Source organism: Chaetura pelagica, unplaced genomic scaffold (assembly GCF_000747805.2).
Source record: "Chaetura pelagica isolate M959 unplaced genomic scaffold, ChaPel_1.0 scaffold249, whole genome shotgun sequence".
Classification (NCBI taxonomy): Eukaryota; Metazoa; Chordata; class Aves; order Apodiformes; family Apodidae; genus Chaetura; species Chaetura pelagica.
Window position 1 is genome coordinate 1,847,088 of NW_009954538.1, and position 24,320 is coordinate 1,871,407.

General features: G+C 38.2%; 1 protein-coding gene across 2 annotated transcripts in view; it reads left to right on the forward strand.

Moving 5' to 3' along the window:
• CIT (citron rho-interacting serine/threonine kinase) overlaps positions 1–24,320 on the forward strand; it is a 68,099-nt gene that overhangs the window by 30,273 nt on the left and 13,506 nt on the right. The window contains exons 15-31 of one of the 2 annotated variants that reach the window (XM_010004834.1): positions 401–454; positions 1,581–1,721; positions 2,073–2,198; positions 4,737–4,832; positions 6,126–6,242; positions 6,675–6,784; positions 9,285–9,459; positions 10,182–10,379; positions 12,536–12,589; positions 20,040–20,237; positions 20,681–20,874; positions 21,384–21,519; positions 21,942–22,046; positions 22,630–22,770; positions 22,933–23,040; positions 23,734–23,896; positions 24,144–24,308. In XM_010004834.1, the coding sequence (XP_010003136.1) occupies positions 401–454; positions 1,581–1,721; positions 2,073–2,198; positions 4,737–4,832; positions 6,126–6,242; positions 6,675–6,784; positions 9,285–9,459; positions 10,182–10,379; positions 12,536–12,589; positions 20,040–20,237; positions 20,681–20,874; positions 21,384–21,519; positions 21,942–22,046; positions 22,630–22,770; positions 22,933–23,040; positions 23,734–23,896; positions 24,144–24,308 (2,281 nt within the window). The remainder of the gene's footprint in view (positions 1–400; positions 455–1,580; positions 1,722–2,072; positions 2,199–4,736; positions 4,833–6,125; positions 6,243–6,674; positions 6,785–9,284; positions 9,460–10,181; positions 10,380–12,535; positions 12,590–20,039; positions 20,238–20,680; positions 20,875–21,383; positions 21,520–21,941; positions 22,047–22,629; positions 22,771–22,932; positions 23,041–23,733; positions 23,897–24,143; positions 24,309–24,320) is intronic. The other variant, XM_010004835.1, reaches the window with a different exon arrangement.

Consider the following 24,320-nt stretch of genomic DNA (forward strand, 5'->3'; position numbering starts at 1 on the left):
TCTTTCCCTTGGTGCAATTCACTGTTCCTTCTGATTTGATCTTGATGTTGTGTTCGGAAGCTGAGCAGAGACAAGCCATGCTGTGTAATCTGAGCTTGGAGTTAGGCTAGTGATACATAAGGGTTTTCTTTGTGAATAAAGAACAGCAAATGAAAAATAAAAATAATTCTGATATTCTCGCACTGAACAACCTTCTTGGTGACCAAAGGATGAAATCAACCAGATGTTAGTAAAATGGGAGTAGATTTGTTAAGAAGCATTTTGGTGAGTTGGAATTTATATGGAGAAACAAAGGTATTTGGAAAGTGAATTAAAATAAAAACAGTATCATTAGCAGAGATCATTTTTTGCTTTCTAGTTTTATGACATGCTTTCCTCCCATCTTGTTATCTAACTTCAGATCAATACGGAGCAGCAGGCCAAAATCCAGGAGCTGCAGGAAAAGCTGACAAAGGTAATGTCTGGGTAGTGCAAGTGAATTTTCCAAAGGATTTTCCAGTGAAACCTTAATGCAGAGGAGGGATATACTTTGTTTTATCCTCAAAAATAGAATTAGTCATAGCATGGGGGATGATAAGGAAAAGGGGGTGGGAACTGGTATCTGAAATTACTTGCTTTCTCAGTACGCTTTCAGCTCTTGAGACATGTCAGCAGTGTTTGTTTTTACAAATGAAGCTGAGCCAGAACTGGAGTAGAGAAACTCTGAAAGGCCAGTTTGGGTGTGCTCTGTGCAGTGCACCTGTCCCTTGCTTCTGAAGACAGGGTTCAGATGCTTTGAGCTCATGAGTAGAATGCATGTTGGGCTTGCTTTAATCTCCCAGTATATTCTGTTTTAATTGCAAAATAACTTTCCAGTTCAGTTTTTCACAGAAAAAATGTTGAATGATAGGGTTCACAACAGACTTAAAATACCTTAGCAGGTAAGCTGAAGTGCATAGTGTCTGCTATGTGCAGTGGCGGTTAGTCTGTCACTTGAAAAGGCACTGTGAGAACAGTAGGGGAACTTCTCTGATGGGATCTTTCAGCAGAGAAGAAAGGAGTTGTCATAATAATCCAGAGAGAGCTTTTCAAACTCTGCAACAGCTCAGAAAAGGGCTTTTTCAAGGGTTGCTGATGTAGAATATGAATGAGAGGCCAAAACTATCTAGAAATAGTGCTTCTAATATTTCAAATAAGTTATGTTTTAATTGCCCCTCCTCTTTTCTCCTTTTTATTAATTCTAAGGAATTATGTGTAGACCAACCAGTTATTCGCCAAGAACTTGAGCTGAATTTGGGAGTAGACATTACTTGCAGTACATAGAGACAATTAAAAAGTTTCAAGATGAACATGTAGATCTCCTGGATTTTCAATTTTTGTAAAATGCAAATAATTATGTAAGAGCACTTAGAATTTGGTCTCCTGCACATTTCAAAATTGTCTTCATTTTAGACTGCTAGGCTAGTCCAATTTAAAAAATGCAAAAGTCCTGTAGCAGTTTTATTTGGAATATTAGCTGGTTTGGGGTTCTGAACTTTTCACATTCTTTGTGGTTTTTTTTCTTGTAATATTTTCATGATTTTGTTCCTTTGGACCTTCAGGCTGTGAAAGCTAGCTCAGAGGCAACAGAACTTCTTCAGAATATCCGTCAGGCAAAGGAGAGAGCTGAGAAGGAGTTGGAGAAACTGCAGAATCGGGAGGATTCTAATGAAAGCATGAAAAAGAAACTGCTGGAAGCGGAGGTGAGTGTAGTGTGTCTGTCTGGAGTAAATTAGTTACTACTTTAGAAACCTGCATCTGGATGACTGTGAACAGCTTGTATTCCTGTAGTACCTTTTAATAGGAAAGTGACATTGGACATTAATCTGTCTTTAAGTAAAAAGCATTTATTTATTTGAAGAAAGCAGAGAGGTTTTTTTCTTTCCAGTGAGGAGATGTGGTTAGCATGAGGGATTTGAGGCATGGTGAGGATTTATAATACAAAAGACAGCCATATATTGGCTGCTTTAGCTGCGTTTTTCTAGGAACTACTCATTGCTTTGTGGTAATGGAGAGCTGGTTAGACTAAATGATAGTTACTGATCACTTTACAGGAACGGCGCCATTCTCTGGAGAATCAAGTGAAGAGATTAGAGACTGTGGAAAGACGAGAAAACCGTCTGAAGGAAGATATCCAAACTAAATCTCAACAGATTCAACAGATGGCAGAAAAAATTCTGGTGAGCAGAGGTGAAAATGAAAGATAAAGGGTAAGAGTTTGTTAGAAAGGGGTAGGAAAGGAACAGAAGACATAATTGCCTTGAATAAGGTGGAAATTGTTGAATAAAGGGATTTGTTTCTTGTATCAGTTGTCCTGGAGAAAGCTTAAGTGCTCAGATTCTCCTTGCACCTTTAGTTACAAACTCACTCCTGTATCTTTAGTCTTAATACTGCTTTAAAATTCTACTTGCCTCAGTGGGAGCACTTTTAAGTCAATAATATTTAAATTAATTACCTAGTTACTGTTTCAGAAGTAAAACTTTCCCAGGACAGGATACTGCAACACTGAGAAAACCATTGATATTTAGCTTTTAAACTAAATTGCAAAGGAATTTAGAGTTCAGATCCACTTGAAATGCTTCATGTTTTGAAGCAGAGAAAAATTAGTTATCTCAACAGTTCAAAGATAATACTTGTCACGAATCCATTTTCACCCTCATACTTTCTCTGTTGACAATTTCTTGTTTCTCCCCTTGTTAAACCTATAATATCTCTATAGTGAGTAGGTATGTCAGTCTACAATGAACCAAGCAGAGGCTGTTTTTAAGACTTTTACTTCCCTGGGCCAGCAAGCATAATTTTTAAATCGAATAATTCAATTTTGTATTTCTCATGAGTTGTCATTCTGTGTTGCCAATATGACAAGGAAAAAAAAGATTACATTTATTGGTGGCAATCCTGAGCACAGATGCATGCACCTGAGGAAAGCCAGATGGAAATGTATAAAAAAACATAGCTGGAGCCAACAACTGACCCATCCTTGTTCTGGCTCATAGTAGGCTATAGCATCAGAATGCTTGAACCCTCTCAAGAAAAAGCAGAATAAGTTCTTTAGTAGTGCTGCTTCTTTGAAATTGTTTGGATAACATGAGTAAGTGAGAGACTGGTTTTTCTGGGCACAGAGCCAGCTTTATGTTTAGAAAGAGTGGAAAAAACTTCCAATTGTTTCATAAGCCTCCTGTGTGTATTTAGGGATTGTTCCTTGGTTTTGATTCCATGCTCTGTGGAGGAAAAACTGGAAAGGAATGCAGAAATATGGACTAACTGTTTTACACCATGGGATATGCTTAGCTCTTCTTATAGACAGCTTCAATGGAGCTCTGGCAGAATGTTGGAGAGACACAAAAGTGTTTTATAAAAAAGCCAAACCAGGTATTAAAGAAATAATCCTACAGAGTCTTTCCTAGTCCCTTGCAGCTCTAATCTGGGAGGACAGGGTAATAGATTTCTTTCTTCTCCACTTCTACTCTGTTTGTTACCTCAAGTTGATTTCTTCAAACATTTTGACTTCCTGGTTTTGAAAGTATAGAAAGGTAAGAAGGGAGCTGGTGATACAGAATTGCATAGAATAAGCTGAAAATTGTTGAATAAAGGCTTTGGTTTCATGTACACTCATCCTGCAGTACCTGAGAAGTACCTGCTGATCTGCCTGTACTAAGAAACAAGTTAGAGAAGATATTTATTGCTGCTTTAAAGTCTAGTTCATTGCTGTGATGCTAATAACAAAGTTAGTGCTACATACAGTGAGAACTGGCATGGTAAGAGATTACCTTTTTATAAGCCCTGGCTGTTAAGTGCCACTGGAGAAACTGGTGAAGCTTCTGCTACAATATGAGCAGTCTGATGGTGGTAGCTTTGAAGCTGCTGCTGATCTGGTTGTCTGATTCCTTGCCAGGACCTGAAACACGTGGGCTTCTGGGGGAGGTGAGTTGTCCCTCTTGTTGCTGGGAGACATATTTGAATTGCAAAAAGCAGCAATCTCCATTGCAGAAGTGTTGGGTACTAGGAACTGTACATGACCTACTTTTGGTGAATCTCCTCTTTGAGCCTCACTTCTGGAAAAAGAGGTCTATTGCAATTACTGGGAAAAAGCCACAATCTTTATGTTTTCAAGATGAGGAAAATCAGATTAAAAAAAAATAAATTAAAGAGCTAAAGTAGAAGTATCCAGAAATTTTCCTGTGCTGTGCAGTAATGAAGGCAGACAGGCCTGGGTGCATCCCAAACCTGAACTTGTCTAGACAAGAGTCAATCCAGTGGTAGTGAACTGCAGACCTGGATCTGGCTCTTGTTCTTAGGTAACTGCTGGAATGGCAAGTATGACAGTGAAGGAGTTTGAAGTTCTAAGCTCAGCTCTTGCAAGGTGTCCTTTTGGAAAGTGATTATAGATATATCCAGAATAATAGAGTCAGACAGCAGAAGTGGTTAACTTCTGAGATGCAACAACATTGAAGTCCTTCGTGTGCATGCCTCCAACTGTCTGGTGTGAAGTAAAGCAATTAAAAATATTCTGGTATGTTCTACCATAAGTATTGCATTCTGCACTTTTCATTTTTAAAGCTATTTGTAAATAGTTTTTTTACTGCAACAGACTTGACCTTGGGCTTTTTATAGTGTGAAGCCTTAAAAAGGAGAATAGATGGATGTCTGGTACCTGTGTAACATGTGCACACTGCACTTACTCTATGTGTCTGAATAAGAATCTCTGCTGCTTTTAGGAGCTGGAGGAAAAGCATCGTGAGGCTCAGATCGCAGCACAACATCTGGAGTTGCAGCTGAAACAGAAGGAACAATTCTATGAGGAAAAACTCAAAGTAAAAATATATTATCATCGTCTTCCTGCAGGCTTTTATGGGTAGAATGTGTTCAGGGAAAACAGTTGCCTTTAGGCTCTCATTGTTTTGTCTTATGGGTTACCTTCTTGCTTACCACTACTGAAATGTTCTGAGACGTTAGTGAAATCTAGTCCTTCATTTGTACCTTATCTGTCTTTAGCACTGCCCTAAAACAGGTGGTATTTGAAGTCAGAACTGTAGGAAGGAAGTTGTTGGTTGTAATTTGATTATTGCTACTAATTCTTACTTCATGCCGTTGTATCTTAGATCCTGAAAAGCTTTCATTTCCTCCTGATAATTTCCTAAGTGTTCACACAGCCTACCTGCAAGGTTTAAATTCAGCAAATACTAGAGCACTTTTGAAATTCCATCTTCTTGGAACTGTAACATCTACCAAGAAGGCACAGAAACCACCCACTTTGTTTTTGTCTTTTCCCAGGGTAGCATAAGACTTTTAACAAATATTTTGAGATAGAATCACAGACATCATCTAAAATTAGGAAAAACTAACTGGTAAATAGGAGCATGTGCACTGGCTAAGGCTTTTTCTAAAGACCCTGCAGTCTGTCAGCCAGTAAATGCATTTTGTAAGGATCTTTGTTTCTATTAAGCATATTTCTTTTCAGCAATCTTTATCTAGTAATTTTACCTAGGACTTTAATTTTACATATCAGAAGCCAGTATATTTCAGAAACATATGATACAGGGTTTAGCAGGAGCAGTCAGGAAGCCAGGTGAAAGAGGTTCAAAGAGATGAAAGAAGACATGGGATGTTTGTAACTGGAGCAGTAATAAGTACCTTGTGGTGTCCAGACATGGTATATTCCAACGAGCCCATAGTATTTTTTTGTGCCTTTGAAAACTTCACTTTGAAGGAAATAACCTTCAGTTTAACAACAGATTTAAAGCTCTGAGCATACATTCATCATGTGCATTTAAAAAAAAAAAGGCAACGATTACTTTATCCTTGTTGTGAATGACAGATATTTGTGCCACAAAAAGAAGTCTTTTACTTAGCTCTTACATTTGGTGTCTTCAACTTGAAGAATTCATGAGGTCTCACTTGCCTTCTCATGCCTACTTATGGACCTCACAAATTACTTCTGAGCTGTATTGGTAGGGCAGACAAAGGATGTGCACTTCCCTAGTTCCTCTACTACACATTTTGGGATATAAAGGTTTTCTGTTGCATTAAGCTGGAATATTTCTTGAACAGAGTTTATATGACTGAAAATAATAATTTAGAAAGATTTTTAAAATGTCTCCATTTAGGTGCTGGAAAATCAGATGAAGAAAGATCTTGCAGATAAGGAAGCACTTGAGAATATGCTCAGAAGACATGAAGAAGAAGCACGTGAGAAGTGTAAAGTCCTGGCAGAACAGAAGGCGGTATGTGCGGCTGAATAGGAAGTCAAAGCCTTTTAAGAGTAGCTTTCTGAGACTGATTTCCAGCAAGATAATCTTGTTGGAGGTTTTGTAGTGCTGCTGAGCTGCTTTGAAGGAAATCCACTGATGAATGCTAATTACAAGACATTTTTTAATTCAAGATACCTTCAAGAATATTTCCTTAGAAGTAGTGATGTAGCTTGCTCTGTACCCATCGTTTAGTGCCCTGATAATATAATGGTTGATTTCTCCCAATATTAAAGTAGTTGAAAGTTTTGTAAATGGCTCCAGTAATTGCAGCTGTGATGGTCTTTTGGCCATTTGATCAATTTTCCTTTACTACTTTTTGTTTCTGGAAAAAGTTGAGGCTTTTTAAACATTGTTTTTATAATTGCTTGTATTGTGCAGTCTGAAAAGCACACTGCTCTGTTTCAGATGATCAATGCAATGGACTCAAAGATTAGGTCACTGGAGCAGAGAATAGTGGAATTGTCTGAGGCCAATAAACTGGCAGCAAATAGCAGCCTTTTCACCCAAAGGAACATGTAAGTACAGCAAATGCCATCAGACTGGTCACTACTGAACAGTTCTCAGTAAGATCTGTTCTCTTAGTGTAAAAGTGGTTCCTTTTTGCAAGCCTGCAGTGCTTCCTGCTTGTCTTTCAGGGATGCAAAAATACACTTGTTCTTCAAATACTTGTGGTTCACTCTGTGCTTTGTGTTTCTTCAAATATGACTAGGAAAATTGGTTTGCATTATAGTGTTCACTTTGAAGTCTTTCCTAAGCCTGGTGTTTTGTGCTGGTTTACCAAACATGTGAAATAAATACTAATAATTTTAATGTCTAAAGTACCTCTGGAGAACCATATATTCCTTTTTTAAACATACTTATTTCTAATAGATTTATATTTTCCCTGCTTCCTGTGACAGTTACATGATGTTGAAATTGAATTAAACACAGAGGAAATCTTCTGTGTCAGATCTTTTTTTCTGCCTGAACTTTATGTTGCTTTGGATTTTAGCTGAGATTCTTCTTATAATGCTGTGTTTCCTTTAGAAATTACTCAAGGAATTCTACTTGAAGTATAGGAAAAAGCACAGATTGTTTGGCATGTCCTGAAAGGTAGGGCTAAAGTAGTATGTGCTCTTACTGAGTTAAGAGATTCATCACCTTGGGCTGTCTGCAGAATGGTTTTCAGTGTCTGTCAACTGCTGGGTGCAATGTCAGGAAGTGACTCTGTGGGAAGGGCTTGGATAGATCCACCTATAATATGGAGTAGAATCAAGCAAGAATGAATTTTGGCAAGTTGCTTTGGATTTTTTTCCTTTTCAGTGGTGATTATGCCTCAGATATGTAATAGCTCCAATTTTGGTTGTATTCCAAGTATCTGGCAAGTTATTTTTGCCTGAGCAGTCAAAATGCAGTTACTGAAATAACTGAGAAATTTTATTTTGTTGCTTTATGCTCCGTATGATCTCCAGTTAATCACCCAGAAGTTTGTTGAGGCAGCAAAAGTCATCCCTTACCTTCAGTCTGAAATAAATCAGACTTGGGAAGCATATGCAGGGTCTAGTGTCACAGTCATTGGTGCTGAACTGAATGTAAAGACTCACCTGTGCCAAGTGTATCCTCTGAAAACAGGACACTTGCCTGGAGATCCATAGAAAACAAGAAAAAAATAGATTATTGAGAGACATATTGTCAAGTAATGTAATTTTGCAGGAGTGGTAGAAGGTCATACAGAATTAGCAACATGTAAAGAGAAAATGGATTTATTATACATATAGATAGCTAATGAATTTGTACTTATTTTGTGACTTGTGAAAATGCATAAATCTGTTTGTTTTGAATCCACAAAAGCTCCAGTGTATGTGAGCATTTTTGAAGAGGAGAACTAGTGATTAAACCCTTCAGAGACGAGGGTAACTCTGCTAGCTTTTATTCCATCAGTATCTGAGGAAACTAATGATTATCAGGTTTCCTGAGAAGATAGCCCAGAAAACAATAGGAAGTGAAATCAGCATCTGACAGTTCTGACTGGCAATAATCTGTAGAAGTAAATTAAAAAAAGAGAAAGGCTGAAAGAAGTTTTTTGTGCCATGCACAGAAATGTGAGTCATAGACTTGAGTTCTGTTTTTAGTTTTGTTAAGTCTTCCTATTTGATTTTGGGTAACCCATGTAATTTATCTGGGATAGGATTAATAACAGCTTATCTCACAGGGAACTTCTAAAATATTAGTTCATTAAGACATGGAGAGCTTGGTGAGACTTCTCAGTGAAAAGCACACTATGAGGCAGAATTTTCAATGCATGATAAAATTATTCCAGAAATTGTAAATAATGTAGAAAGACCTTTTTTCCTTCCTTCCTTCCTTCTTTCTTTTTTTTTAAATATATGAGAGTATCCATTTCAAATTCTTATGATAATAATTAATCATTAGCAACTCTCAAAATTCTTATGAGCACGAGTAATTATTTTTGTTCACTTTGTAGATTAAGACTTTGATCAGAGACAACAAAGTTGTGCTTCAGTGTAGGCCAAGTTCTAGGTCCATTGGAACTTGAAAAAAACCCAAACCTAAAAGACAAGCCACAACACACTGCACTACACCGCCCCCCCAACCCTAAACCATGGGGTTTTTCTTATCTTGTGGAAATCGATTGTGTGAAAACAACTGTTCTTAGCATTTATTTTTCCCATCTAGAAAAATATTTAACAAGGAACTGGTGAAATGAGAAGAATGAACTGTAACTTAAATATGTTGTAGATTTCTGTGTTCAAGGTTTACTTTTCTGTGCAACTTACATGGAATTTTAGTGCTCTGGGCTTATCTTTATGAATACACAAGTATGTGGATCTTTTGCAGACAGGGGTAAAGGGCTGACCTTTGTTTTTTGTTGTTTCTTTAGTTGAGATGTAGAATTTAAGCCGTTAACTATTCTACTTAACAGGAACCTTGTTGTATATTCTTCCTCACTTTACCCCAGTGAAAGGACATGTTAAAGACATTTTGGGTTTATCACTTCTGCATTTCTCCTATCAGGAAAGCCCAAGAGGAGATGATTTCAGAGCTCAGGCAACAGAAGTTCTACTTGGAAACACAAGCTGGAAAGTTAGAGGCCCAGAATCGGAAATTAGAAGAACAATTGGAAAAGATGAGTCACCAAGATCACACTGACAAGAACCGTCTGCTGGAGCTGGAGACTAGGCTGAGAGAGGTGAAAACTTGGGTTTAATCCCTCCAAACCAATTAGAATGTGCTCCCATTTTGAGCATTATAGTGAGATCTAGTGTGAAGTTGGTTGAGTTTTGAGGGTCATAAAAATTGTAATTTAAGGAGTATTAATTTTGTCTAGCAGTACTTCCCCCACCAGGGGACTGAGGTCTTTTCTTCTGCTTGTCCCTTTCTTACCCATTTCTGGAAATGACCTGTTTATCTCTGAGTATACCTCAAGAAGACCTTCACCAGAAGCCATTCCAAGTCAACCCAGAGCCAGATGATCTGGTTGGTTTCTTTAAAAATAATCTGAAGGGAAGGTGAAATATTGCAAAATGTATGTGATGTTTACATAGATGTGAAGATCATTGTTGATGTTTATGCCTCAAGGTTCTCAAGTGAACATTCTTAGATTGTCAGTTTCAGTGAGGGAAATTAATCCCAAAGTACTTCAACTACTTTGTATCAAGGTTTTGATATGTGGTATTGGAGTCAAAGCTGGAACTATTTTGGTGCCTTTGTGGTTGTTTCAAAATGCCAGGTTGCTTTTAACCCTTTTCAAAGCAAACCAATAGTTTTTAGGCAGCAGACAAGGCTGTGTCATTGACTTCTTAGTGATGTAAGCAATCTGTCAAGATGTGATTTTAACACTGTCTGTACTTTTGCATACATGGCCTATATTTCCTTTGTTAGTAACTTATATTTGGGTGCTCCTTTCTTCAGGTTAGTCTAGAGCATGAAGAACAAAAGCTGGAACTCAAAAGGCAGTTGACAGAACTGCAGCTGACACTTCAGGAGAGGGAGTCTCAAATCACTGGGCTGCAGGCAGCACGGACAGCCCTGGAGAACCAGCTGCGCGAAGCCAAGACTGAACTGGAGGAGACTACAGCTGAGGCAGAGGAGGAGATTCAAGCTCTCACGGTGAGCCCTGTAATTCATACTATGAGCCATACAGACAGATTAACATTGTGTAGGTGCATGTTTCATAAAAAGGTTAAAATTCATTAATACTATTTAATTTTTGATTTTTGGAACACAGTAGTAATTGTGTCCTGTGTTGATAGGGGCAGGAATGGTTAAAATGTCAAATTTTGTCTGTCTTCCTATCTTCAATCAAAGGAATGCTTCCTAGTAGTGTTTCATGGCTGCCAAAACTGATGACTTGTAAGAGCATTATTACTTTTGTGACGAGGTGAAAGTTGCATATGAAGTGGTTATAAGTTTTACTCTGGGATTTACTTATATTAATAATATCTCATGAGTTTGAAAATACTTGATGATCAGAAATGTTTGTTGTTTTTTTTTTAAGATCAGTTTTTCTGCTTTGAGGATAGTTATTTTGGGAAAAAAAAACCCCAAAACAAACAAATTCCTAGGAAAATAGTGTTGTTAGCACATAGTTTTATTGCAGTGTTTATTACATTAAAATTATGTGTGTCCTGCAGTCCCTGGTGAGGTGTGATAGTGATATAAAGGAGAAAAAAGTGATGGATTCTGCCCCCACCCTCCTCCTCCCCATTAAATAGAATTTTAAATTCTGTGCTGCTGATGGCTGTCTCTGGAGTACAAAAAGATTCCCAGGGCTGTGGGGGGAGAGAGTGAAGTGTATGACCTATTACCTGCTAACCCCATTGAGCAGCAGCTTTTAATGACCATCAAATCAGATATTTGGAAGTGTTGAAAATGTGCATTCTCTTGCTCCAGTGGCATTTCATCAAAGAACTGCTCGGAATGTTTCTGCCATTGCTATTTTTCGGGAGGGGTGGTGGGCTCAGCTGAGGTAGGTGCTTGTATGATGTTGATGCTTTGGGTAGATGAATGGGAGAACCCTTCACTCTTGAGTTGTTCTGAAGTGGGTACATGCTGGGAAAGTACAGCAGCAACACCAAGGCTCAAGGATAACTGAACATCATGGCATCAGTTTCTTTTTGCTCAAAAGTGGGGCAGTTCCTTCCCAGCTGAAAGCTTTGCAGAACAACTAATATCACTGCCAATGCATTGGTGATGTGCTTTGATATCTTTACCCTACACCACCACTGAAACAGATGAATGCTCGGCACCTCTGTTCACTCAGTTACTGCTTCAGTCAATTTGGCAAAAGGGTAGTGTTTTTGGACCAGCTGTGGTAAGATAGTGTAGTTTGGGGGGCTTGAGAGTATTTCTGCTATGGATTTTTAAGATACTTTTTTATTTTTCATATTGCCTGTTGTGGTAAGATAGCCTTTCAGTTCTCGTATTTGACTTCTGCTGAACAGTTTTTCCTGTTTAGTCTCTTGGCTCTAAGGAAAATGTTCTGAATGAAGAAAGGTGGCTGGATGTGCTAGTGCACTAACCTTTCAATTGTTAAGTTTTCAGATAGCATATGGCATTAGACACTTGTTAAATCAGTTTGATGAATTTGAGAGAGGCCATGAGGCTGAAACAAGAACTTTTGCTTTGTCATGCTTTGCTTGTAAATTAGCAGATAAAATGGTGCATGCAATACTGCATTCTTTAAAATAAGTGTTTGCACTTTCCATACTCTGGATGCTGTCTTCCAAAGAATTGGTTGTTTGGTTTCATCACTGCTTTTTAGAGAGGCTCAGGATTACATGGCACTTTATGGTAGGATTCAGGTAGATTGGCAGAACTGTTTGGGCTAGCTTGCCTAATACTTCATTATAGCTTTTCTTTGCAAGAGTTACATTGTATGCAGTGTTTATTTTATCTGAAATACCAATCTGGATATTGAAGTAAAACCAACTAAGATTTAAATGTCAAGAATGTACAAACTTAACATGGAACCGACATGTCTTCTGGTGACCATTTCAGATGGAACCTTTTACATAATGCAGTTCTTGAGTTTGTACATTTTTCTAAAATGGTTCAGAATTGGAAGCATAAGTGTCTTTTTGATTAAGTAGGATGTGGCTTTTGCTAATCAGTTCTTTGCCAATACAGAGTGCTTCCCTACCCTGCAGCACCTGCCTTCCGAACTTTGCTTGGTGGTAGATTGTTCTGCAGTTTGTTTAGCAAGAGCTGTTGGATTCGAATTCTAATGTATGAAAAATTGATGATTAACTTCTTACCTCCTTTAGGCACATAGAGATGAAATCCAGCGTAAATTTGAAGCCCTTCGTAATAGCTGCACAGTGAGTATTAAATACAGATCATTGAATTATTTTGAAATTAAGGATAAGGAGACAAACAATCTACTCATTTAATCCTTGATGAGACTAGTTCCTAATGTGGACTTCTGTCTTCAAGGTGTTAGCAGAAGCTAGACGGATTGGATTTGATTTCTTTTAGGTTTCAGGTAAACCTCAATTTCGAGGTTTTAGTCTGATGATGAAATTGACACTATTCTTCTTTTTGGAGAAGAAAGTAAATTAAAATATCTCATTGCAGTGCAGCTAATAAGAATGGTGTAGCAGCTGCAAAAATGATTGTAGGTGAAGATCTTTTCTGTTTGCAAGAAGAAAAAATCTGATTGTCCACATCCTGAGGTGCATTTTAGAGCTAGGCCGGAGTAGAAGAGCCTTCATGCTAATCTGTGTTTTAAGGACTTTAACACTGTTTAAAAAGGCAAGATATGTTATAGTTCCAAATAATACATTGACATGTAGTCATCTGCTCAAAGAGCAGAGAGGACTCTAGAGTCTTAATTTGTACCTTCAATTGCTTGAGATCTTTTGAAGTGTTTTTAGTTCCATTTCATCAGTCCAGGACAGACATCTGAGCGTTTGTCAATGAATAGGGATTCTTGCAGATTAACAGTCTCCTCAGACTTCTTATCCTTGATGGAGAGTATCTGTCTTCCAGTGACATGAATTACAAAAGGACTGTGGTCCTCTGGCAGTTTGGCAGTTATTGCAAATCTTTCTAGGCTTTCTCTCCTTACTCCACACTGTAAGCAGGGCTTCACTGCAGGGTTTTTTATTCTTGATTATTTCCCTACTTCCAATGATTTCGTCTATTTTTTTTTCACGCTGTAGGACTAAGTATCTAATGTGCAAGTTTTCATCTTTCAAACATTTCTTTTGGGATGAAAAAATACTCTTATACTCTGTTTTCCTCAGTTGCTCTTCAGCACTAAGCAAGGAAACTCTTCTGTTCAGAGAATATACTGATGTGAAGAAATGGGGAAGTAGAGCTTACTGAGGTCTGTTAACCTCTATCTGAAAGAGACCCTGCACAAGAAACTTTACTTTTTGTTCCCTTCTTCTTTTACTAAGATTGATCCTGTAGCTGCAGATGTTCTATCATCTATCTTACATACATAGCTGTCTTTTGTTCTGCTTTGCCCTTTGGACAGAATGACAGGTTCCTGTGAAAATGGTTATGTGATCTCCATGCAGGCAAAAACCACTTGTGGAAAATCTGTAGCTTCTATTGAGTGCATGGTGGGCTGCCTTTCAGAGGTCATACCTCATTATCTAGTAACACTGGCTCTGTAAGTGTGGTGAACATCTCCAGCATTGAAGAGCTGACCCATAACATTTCAAGAATGTTGAGAGCTTCAAAGGTTCTGCATAAAAGGATCTGTAAAAGTGAACAACACTTTGTAAGGCTCTTCAGTGGGATAAGTGGGATCAGACAACTTCATCAATAAGAAATTAATGATATAGTTCCTAAATGAATAATACATGCTCATCATACATTCTCTTTCCAGCCCAGGAGAATGCATGTATAATTTAAGTGACCATGGAAATAAGCTTTCTTGTCTGTGTTATGAGTAGTTCTAGCTGTCCATCCTGTCTGCTGAGGAGCACTGAGAGAAAACACAGGACAATCTTCTGCTGACAGTGAGGGAGCAGGGAACGTTTTATTATGGTGCCTTCACCAGATGTTTCGACCTCATTTTTATGTGATTGTGACAAGCAGGATGCAGGCTTTGCTTTTTGGTGACCGTGTGATTCTACTTGAGGTGATTAGAATTTATGCTCATTTTAAAATAACACTTCAAGGGAATAATTGTAATATGCTGCTATTTACACAGCATGATAACGAGTGGGTTTATTCTTTTAGCAAGTTTTCAAAAGATGTTCTTTTTAAGCTGAAACAAACTCCTTGAACTAGTCTGATATAAAATTATTTTTTATTTATTGAGAAGTACAAACCAGCATAAGAATGATGAAAATAAGATTAGTTGTGGTGGGAAGGAAAAGATTTAATTACTTTAGTACTTTCCTAGTATTCAAAAGATAAATAAAAATACTTAATCTATTTTGTTTAGTATTTCTTCTGTTTCTCTAGCTTCACAAAACTCACAGCTTCTGATTGTGTAGAAGGCTTCTACCTCAAATGTGTGTCTACTTTTACTCTCATTGCACCCTTGTTCTTTTTACTGAGGTCTCTGGACAAGCAGGCATTTTTTAGGTTCTCCTGTTTTAAATTTTCTGTATTTTGGGCTGTATACATAAAGTCCATAGCTATGTTGTTGGTCATAATTTCTGCCTTGTTTGTCAGTTTATATTCAGTTGCTGTGATAGTTGTTTCATCTTGTGACATCTCTTATTTATGGGTGTCAAAAAGAAAATGCTAGCCTTTGCTTTCTCTGTCTCAATTGTGAAAAAAATTAATAGGATACATAATTACAATAAAATTGTAAATTGTAGTACCCACTGTACACACACAGGTGCATGTGGACACACACAACAGTATTCTATCTTCTCACAATGGTTGCTTATCTAGCAAACTTGTTATGAGAGAAGTACTAGTTCCCTATCTTTAAAGAATTATTCTAGCAAAATATTATCCATTTGAGTGTTAAAAGCATTTTCCAGGTGATCAGAAGAAGCTCTAGAAATAAAAAAGGCATCTTCTTAAATAGGGAAATTTATGTTTTTGTCATTATTTTCCAGCTGCCTCTTAATTATGGCTGCTTGTTGGATCATCAACACAATGGAAGTTAAAAATGCAACTAAGTTATCTTGAGTAATAGTAAAATTGTTCCAGAAACATTCCGTTAGCAGGCAGCAAAGCCTATAAATATTTAGAATATAAGAATCCTATAAAGTATTTTCAATCAGCTTAGTAAAATACTATTGCTATTCCAGGGTAGCACCATCAGAATGTTCTAGTTTTCAGGTCCAGGCTCTTGCTTTGACTCTAGCAAGGAGTACTCTGGTGGCATTTTTTAAGGTTTCTCCAATAAAACAAGGTTGATCTCCCATCCTTCAGGTGTTTTTGTCAACATCTTGTGTCCCCATCTTAAGCATTAACAGGCTTGATTCTGTATTTGTCTTTGAGATAGGTTGGAGACTGAGACATTAAATCTGAAAGCCTGTTAAGCACACATATAATTGTAGTCATGCTAAAAGTCCTGCTGACTTTGATTTAAGATTCCGATTCCACATTCAATGAGTTGGCATCCAAGAATAATATGTGATACTGAGAATTTTCAAAATTGTGTCTGAAGTTATTTTCTGTGTTTCAGAGTGAAGGGATCTTGCCCACTGTAACAAGGCTAATACCCAGGCAAAAGCATTTCTATGGCTTTGGTAAATTTGTTAAATTTGTAAAAAAGAGAAGAAAAAAGGTTGGCTGTTGGGTGGGAGGGGTTATTCCTGATTCTTATCAGGATGCCAGTTATAGGCAAAAAAGGAGCTTTGTAGTGTTTGTAGCCTGACTTCTAGGGTGTTGATGAGATGTTGCTGTGAAAGAGCCTGGTGGGACCGTCACCATCGATGAAGACATTATCATTTGAGGATGAGGCTTGTGGTTGGTAGAGGCAGCTTGTCTTCTAGGAACTAGGATGGAAGAACACGGGAGACTGTATCTTTAATAATGTGTTGGTGTGGGAAGGAGAGAATGTAGACTGTGCCATATCCTACTACTCTGCAGCTACTAATGAGAGCAACGCACCTCAAGCTACGCCATGGTGAGTTCTGGGAGACTGAGATCTCCATGTAAGGTGTACTTCAGGTCACAGAGGTTTTCTGACTATGGAAAGGGAAAGAAATTGAGAAATTAATTGTTTTGTGTTGTTCAAAGAGGTAGAGTTCACAAAACAGCTGTACTCATGAAGAGCCTTGGTATTCTGTTCCAGGACAATTGTTGGTATTTCTGCACTAGAAAAGCTTTGCCTCTTAGATCCAAATGTGAAGCTTAGGATGAAGTGATGCCTGCTCTTCCTTTCTCACAGTAATTTGGGGCTGACAGGTAGCTTTTTTTTTTCCTGTTTCCCTTTAACAGCTTTTTAGTAAAGAGTAGTGGGGGTAGCGGGGAGTGGAAATGGATAGAATAAAATATGCATTAGTTTGGAGGTTTTGGGTTAAGGTTGTGCAAAAAATTACATGAAACTCGAAGTGAGATGCTGCTGTTGGCATCCTGAAAAAGTTATCCTTGCTGTGTCCTAAGCATTTTCCTGCATGTTTCTGCTGGCAACTGAGAACTGAGAAGGAAAAAGGTTATGGAGAAGTTTGAAAACTGCAGTTAGTAGTATTTTAAAACTACTTCCTTTTCTCCTTTTCATCATTGTTTTGACTGTGGTTTTGGTACTTGGAACATACAGATTAAATTTTGAACATTGTGTCTCATACCAGAACCGAATCATCATAGCCGTGAAGTGCTTGTTGCTATGATACTTAATGAGTGTCCATGGTTGGAGAAGTTCATAGGTATAATAGCTCTGAATCTTTCTCCCTTTGCTTTTCTGAAACTGTGCAATGGGGAGGCAATTGTGCTGAACATGGTCACTGCTGAAGAACTGTAATGTTTGGGTTGCTCTGTGACATTTAAAAATGAGATACAGTCTTCTGTATCAGTGTAAAGATAAGTTGTGTGCTTAGATGTGGCATGTAGTGAACAATCTGCCAAGATCAGGGTGGTGTAGGTAGATTATATCTGTATTTTGTGGATTAGTTATGATGAAGATGTGCATAGATTGAAGAGAAAATTGCAGTTGCTGTGTGAATGATGATACAGTGGCACAGCTCAGGCTGCCTAGATTGTCTAGAATTGCTTTTCCAAGCTTTCACGTTTGGTTGTTTTTTAAACCTTAAATGTGAAGATTTTTGTTGTTGTATTATGGGTTTAATAGTGTTTTCTTACTGACTGTCCTTTATTGTACTTAAAAATTTAACTCCAGAATAGCTCGGGGTTGGTTGGTTTTTTAGTTGTTTGGGATTTTTTGCCTGGGGATTTCCTTAAGAGAAAAAAAAATTACCTAAAGCTATTAACTCTCTTCAGGTACAGGACTCTGGTGTAGGGATGTATGTATGTATGTATAAGATAACGTTTCCTATCAAATGTGGTTTTTTGATGGGTGTTTTCTTTCTTATGGGTTCCCAGGACAGACACATTACACCAAGTCCCATTTTCCTGTGTCAGTATTAGCCAGTACTATTTAGGCATTAGAACATTGATAAACTCTGTACATGGCTGCCGATAGCTTTTAAAAATTGGATTTGTCAACAAATTTCCCCTTTCCCAAGAAAAAAGGAAAATTGTACAAGAACAACACATTTTTTCTCTTTAAAAAAACCTAACAATCTATCAATCTATGTAGATTACATTATATAGGCTATAATATAGTTGGAATTTTAAGCCAAGCCATTTTGGAATCATCAATATACTGTTGGGAAAATAATCAAGAAGAATCACAAAATGGCAGGTTGGAAGGGACCTCAAGGATGATCTGGTCCAACCTTTCTAGGTACTACTATAGTTTACATGAGATGGCTCAGCACCCTGTCAAGCTGAGACTTCAGACTGTACAAAGAAGGGAGATCATGTCACTTCTCCCAGAACCCTTATTTCTTAACTACTTTGTTATTGTCCTAAGTTTTCCAGATAAAATGTAATAGTGAATTTAAAATGTGCTGATTTAATTTTAGCTATATTCAAGGAAAGAAGTAGAAATCTCAGAACAAAGAATAAAGATGAATGGGAGGTTAACTTCCAGCCCTTCAGGGATAAAATCACCTTGAAATATAGCCAGCTTTAAGAAATTAATTAAGTAGTTTAACACACTAACTCTGCATGTCACTGTATCAGTTTGTGTTTCCCCCATCTCTGCTTTCTTGTATTTCAAAACTAGTTTAATAATTTTAATATAAAATTCTTGTATTGATACATAAAATATGTGTGAAAGCAACCACGAATGTATAAAAGATATCTTAGAACTGCTTAGATATGGGGTGTGGTTAAACACAGAAATAAAAACAAGCAGAAAAAAAAAGGAGATGATCTTACCTGGCAGTTAGTAGAAATCTCAAATCTTACTTGTAAGAACAGCAGGTAAAAGAATAAGACATGTTTTGAACAGGGCAGTACAAGTGCTCAAGAAACAATTGCTTGATCACACTTGCATTAGAAATATTGTGGTTTAGAGTATGAATAATTGTGATATGTCCCTAAACTATAGGTAGCAGGAACTCCCCTTCACCCAGCAGGGAGTATTTGTCAGTTGGACTTTTTTTGCTGACAGTTTAAAAACCAAAATACTGTTAATTTAGACCTAGGAGAGACATAGTAAAAGGCTGCCAATGTAAGTGCTACAGATTCTTCACAAAGAAATGGTTGTCATCTTTCCAGATAGCTGAGAAGTGCTGGATGCACCACGGTCTGTTGCTTTAGGTATTTTAAGTTCTTGGCGTGTATGGGAAATTGGAACGTTTAAATTTGGATGTGTAGCCAGCTGTGCTCTGGGGTTTTAATTTTTCCCATTTAATGAAGTATCTGATTCACTTTTCTTTGGCATCTAGGGAAAAATTCCTCTAGAGCATATTTGTAAGAGTTTAATATGAATTGTATAGAGCTTTCCAGTTTTGAAAATTTTGTGAAGCTGATTTCAAGGTTATGCTCAGGTTCCTTTCTCTTCTGTTGTGATTACATTGTTTTTTGAATTAGGAGGTGCAGGTATTAATCCAGCCAGTCTTTGTGGCCCTTTCATTCATAAAAATCAAATGGAACTCTGAAAATGGCCCACTGTGGTTCACATTATTCTTTAAATTGTTGGGGAATGTGGTTTAAAGCATATAGAATAATGCTATTCTGATTAAACAAGTGGACACTTCCACTTCATTAATGACACGGTTATAGTCCTTGTTGATTTTTTGCTTTTAACTGATTTTCTGTTAGTCTGTTGTGCTGCTACACTTTTTCCTCTCTTCATATCTCCTGTGCTGCCATCCAGAATGCTGGTATTTTGATAGAATGCATTTCTTAGCATTTTTCTGCTTTTCCTGGTTACACACATAAATAGAAACGATTGCTAGGCAGACTCATCAGATGGTGCTGCCTCCACTGCACCTCTTGGGCACTCCAAAAGCCTCCCTGAGATGTATTAGCCTCCTTCCACTTGAGGGGAAATCGAGGCAAAAAAAGGTGAAGTGCTTTGGCAAAGGCACACTAAGCAGTCAGCAGATCTGAGAATACAACCAGAACTCCTGACTCCCAGTCCTTTAGCTGTGACACTTATCTCTCAAATAATGAATTGCATTGCAGCATATTTATACTCGAAATCAATTTTTAAAAAAATCAAGCTATTGTCTTTAACAACCAAAACTCTTATCCTAATCAAAATACACTCCTGTGCATCAAGTCTATCATTACGTGTACTCACTGAAATGTAATTTAATTTATTTTTCTTTCTAGGTGATTACAGATTTGGAAGAGCAGCTGAACCAACTCAGTGAAGACAATGCAGAACTGAATAATCAGAATTTCTTCCTGTCCAAACAACTTGATGAGGCCTCAGGGGCCAATGATGAGGTGGTGCAGTTGCGAAGCGAAGTTGACCATCTCCGTCGGGAGATCACTGAGAGGGAAATGCAGCTCACCAGTCAGAAACAAGTAAGGCTTTATAAATCTGGATCACAGTCTCTTTGTGACAGCTAGCTAGTTATCTGAAAGGGAAAAAAATTAAATCTGGAAACCCATGAAGAATAAATATGCTTCCATTTAAGCCTTCCTTAGCTAATGGAAATTTTTAGTATTTCTCATTGTGTTTTTATGCAATTTTGTTGAGAGATTTTGCACTCTTAGGATATTTTAACTTAAAATTTGTCATTTTAATTGTGTGACCCTGGAAATTTCAAATTTTTCATAATGAGATGGAACTGACATTAACAGTGATCACAAGTGAATGTATGGAAGCCTTGAAATAAATGGGTTGTGATTTTACCAGCTTATGTTTGCTGCCGATTTGCATGTACTGTAATTGAGATGGTAAGACTGAAGCTTAAAGTGTATGCTTGATGTGGGATGTGAGAATTGATAGGAGGATTTATTTTTAGACTATGGAGGCCTTGAAGACAACATGTACAATGCTGGAAGAGCAAGTAATGGACTTGGAGGCCCTGAATGATGAACTCTTGGAGAAGGAGCGTCAGTGGGAAGCATGGAGAAATGTTCTGGGAGATGAGAAGTCCCAGTTTGAATGTCGAGTTAGAGAGTTGCAGAGGATGCTGGATACTGAGAAACAGAGCAGGTCCCTCCCCCCTCCTCCTCCTCCTTTTATATTAACTTTTATGAAAATGCTCTATAGAAGCTAGTACAAAAATTATACTTAGAACCAGGATATGGGAGTTGGAACTAAATATAAATTCTTGTGAGGTAGCTCTAAAAATGGTTTATTAGTTAATAGTCATTCACCAGGGATACTGTTCCTTTTATTTCTTTGTGAGAGATTCATGGGGAGTGGTATTTATCATTGTAATTTATAAAATATCTTGATGTATTCTCTTCTATTGTATTGTATAGAAAAATAGTCTTTGCTCCTTACTGCTCCTGTGGGGTCTGGAAATGTTCAGGCTGTAGTTCTAGCAGGGGCAGGAACAGGGTTATATAATATAAAAGTGTTGCAACAAACAGTCTGGCTTTCTGAAGTAACATCCTGAATTTGAGGCAAACCCCTGAAAAAGTTCTGATGCCACTGCATGTCAGGAAGAGGTCAAGCCAGGAAGGAGGTAGGTAACATTATTTTCCATCTCAATACAGAGTGAGAGCAGATCAGCGCATCACTGAGTCTCGCCAGGTGGTAGAACTGGCTGTCAAAGAGCACAAGGCAGAGATTCTAGCCCTCCAGCAAGCACTGAAGGAACAAAAGCTCAAAGCTGAGAGCCTTTCTGATAAGGTAATTTTCAACCCTAGACTTTCATAATTAGATGAGATGCTTCTCTAGAGATAGTATTTGTAGAAATGTGATCTTGAGCTGCTTTTTCAAGATGTTAGAGCAAATTAAAAAGACTGGAGACCACAGAATAGAATAGAATTCTGTCTTCAAGCCAAAGGCCTTGGATTTTCATTAGAAAAAGACTAAAGCAGAAAGCAGCCTTTGATGCCTGCAGCATACAGTGACAGCTTCAATACCTTGACATCTGCAGTTGAGCAGTGGCATACCAAAATGTTGTTTGGTTGGTTTACCCCTTATAGCACGTGAAGGATAATGTATAATTTTTCTGTAGTGTGTGCTTGGTGAAGTTGGATTTTAAGATTGTGGAATGATACATTTATTGGTGTTCAATGTTATTCTGACCATCTGTCCCACCTGCCTAGCTCAATGACCTGGAGAAGAAGCATGCTATGTTGGAGATGAATGCACGCAGCTTACAACAGAAGCTTGAGACTGAAAGGGAGCTTAAGCAGAGGCTTCTGGAGGAGGTAACTTTGGAAGTTCCTGTTATAATTTCAGAAGAAGGTTCCACCTCTTGAGGGGGGAAGCTGTGAAAGAATTAGGAGTAGTTTATCATGTGCCCTTTTCTGTTATTAGTTTGACACACAGATGTAAACAACTGGACATAATTATATGACTGTAGAGGAAGGAGTTTACCCTGGTTTATAGGAAAGATCTTCTATTACAAAGTACTGAGATGGTTCTGGTGATGGTACAGAGAGCTTAACAAAGTGGCATCAGTAAATTCATATATGTGCAGTCTTATTAAAAATGACAAGATTTTAAATGCTTAAAGAAGCAAGTAAGTTGAACATGCAGTTGCAAGAAATGGTGTTGCTACAAATGAATACAAATACAGTAGGTAGAAATGCTTCTTCAGTCATAATACGTTTTGAAAGGAAGGAAAACTTCTAAAGCATTGTAATTTACCAGCTTATAAACACTTGTCTGTTTGCTTTTAAGTTTGGCGATCCTGCTCATTTTACAGGCAGTGATAACATTTGATAGCTTTTCTTTAAAAACAAGGAAACAACTGAACCAAAACACTGGCCTTTGTTTTCTTGTTAATAGCAGGCAAAGCTGCAGCAGCAAATGGATCTGCAGAAGAATCACATCTTCCGCCTCACTCAAGGTCTGCAAGAAGCTCTAGATCGAGCAGATCTTCTGAAGACTGAAAGAAGTGACCTGGAATATCAGCTGGAAAACATTCAGGTGAGGGTGAGGCAACAGTGGGCAGGGCTCTGTGCTCCTGCTGCGATCTACTGGTTCTGTGAGACTTCCCTTATACTGATTTCTAGCTCTGTTCTGCTGTTGACTTACCTGTTTCTTTCTTCTGTTAAGATGAAATTTCTTAAGAGTGTGTGTGGTTCACAGGTTCTTTATTCCCATGAAAAAGTGAAAATGGAGGGCACTATTTCTCAGCAAACCAAACTCATTGATTTTCTGCAGGCAAAGATGGACCAACCAGCAAAAAAGAAAAAGGTGGGTGAAAAAGGTTTGAGAGGCATGGAATTAACTTACGGTTTTGTGATTAGTTATGTGCTGTGTATTCATAATATTCTGTTTTATCTTTCCTTGTGTAAGACAAATGTGTTCTCATTTAAGAGCCCTGTGAGTTGCTGAACACAGACTTCCCCAGGCAGGATGTGTTCTTTGTGGCTTTTCCACTGTTTTGCTATTCCTACAACACTTGGGTTAGAACCCAGTGGCCACACGTCAGTGAGGCTGTAGGAATGTGGAATTTTAACCATGCTTTTGTTGTTTTCCCATGGTAAATATATATTGTGTACATGAAGATATTGTTTATCTAGAATGGTTGTCTTGCAGTTACAGCATAGGACTGACAAGTCAGGTGATGTGACACTTCTTGTCATAAGCCATTCTGTCAATTTGAATTAAGTAATTAAATTTTAACCACGTGTTTTGAGATCCTCTGTTTAGATGCTTTCAGAAACTCAAGGTGTGGGTACTCACAGGTAACGTACCTCCCTCTTTAAATTAATCCATATCTCAGCATTTTCTCTCCAGTGCCAATATGAACTAAGATCCATCCTTATGCATATCAGAATTACCATTAGGCCCTCTGGCCGGTTTGCCACTAGCTAGTTTCACTTTACCTAGTTTAAGCCATCTCTTACTAGGAGTTAGGAGTTGTCTGTGTGTTTCTGTTGCTAGGGCCTGTTTAGTCGGCGGAAAGAGGACCCTTCTTTACCCACACAGGTTCCCCTGCAATACAATGAGCTGAAAGTGGCACTGGAGAAGGAGAAGGCTCGTTCTGCTGAGCTGGAGGAGGCTCTACAGAAAACACGCATTGAACTCAGATCTGCTCGTGAAGAAGGTAGGGGTTAACAGAATAGGTGAATCTGGAAGGAGGCGGACGTTTTTAGTCTGAAAACATGCCTTTAATTGTGTGCCACTGTAGCAGTAACACCTGTTGTTTAATTTGTATCTGTTGCTGTGAAGGTGCAGTTAAGGCTACGCTTTTTGCTGCGGGTTGTAACCGCTGAAGGGTTGCACAGAACCACTGCTGTGAACTAGTGTTTCCTCTTGGTGATGTTAATGAGTGGCATTTATCTCATCTGTAGCTGCCCACCGGAAAATATCAGACCACCCTCATCCATCTACTCCAGCCACAGCCAGGCAGCAGATCATCATGTCTGCCATAGTCCGCTCCCCAGAGCACCAGCCAACTCCCATCAGTTTGCTGGCTCCCCCCTCCAGCCGCAGGAAGGAGTCTTCCACACCAGAGGGTAGGTTCCTGG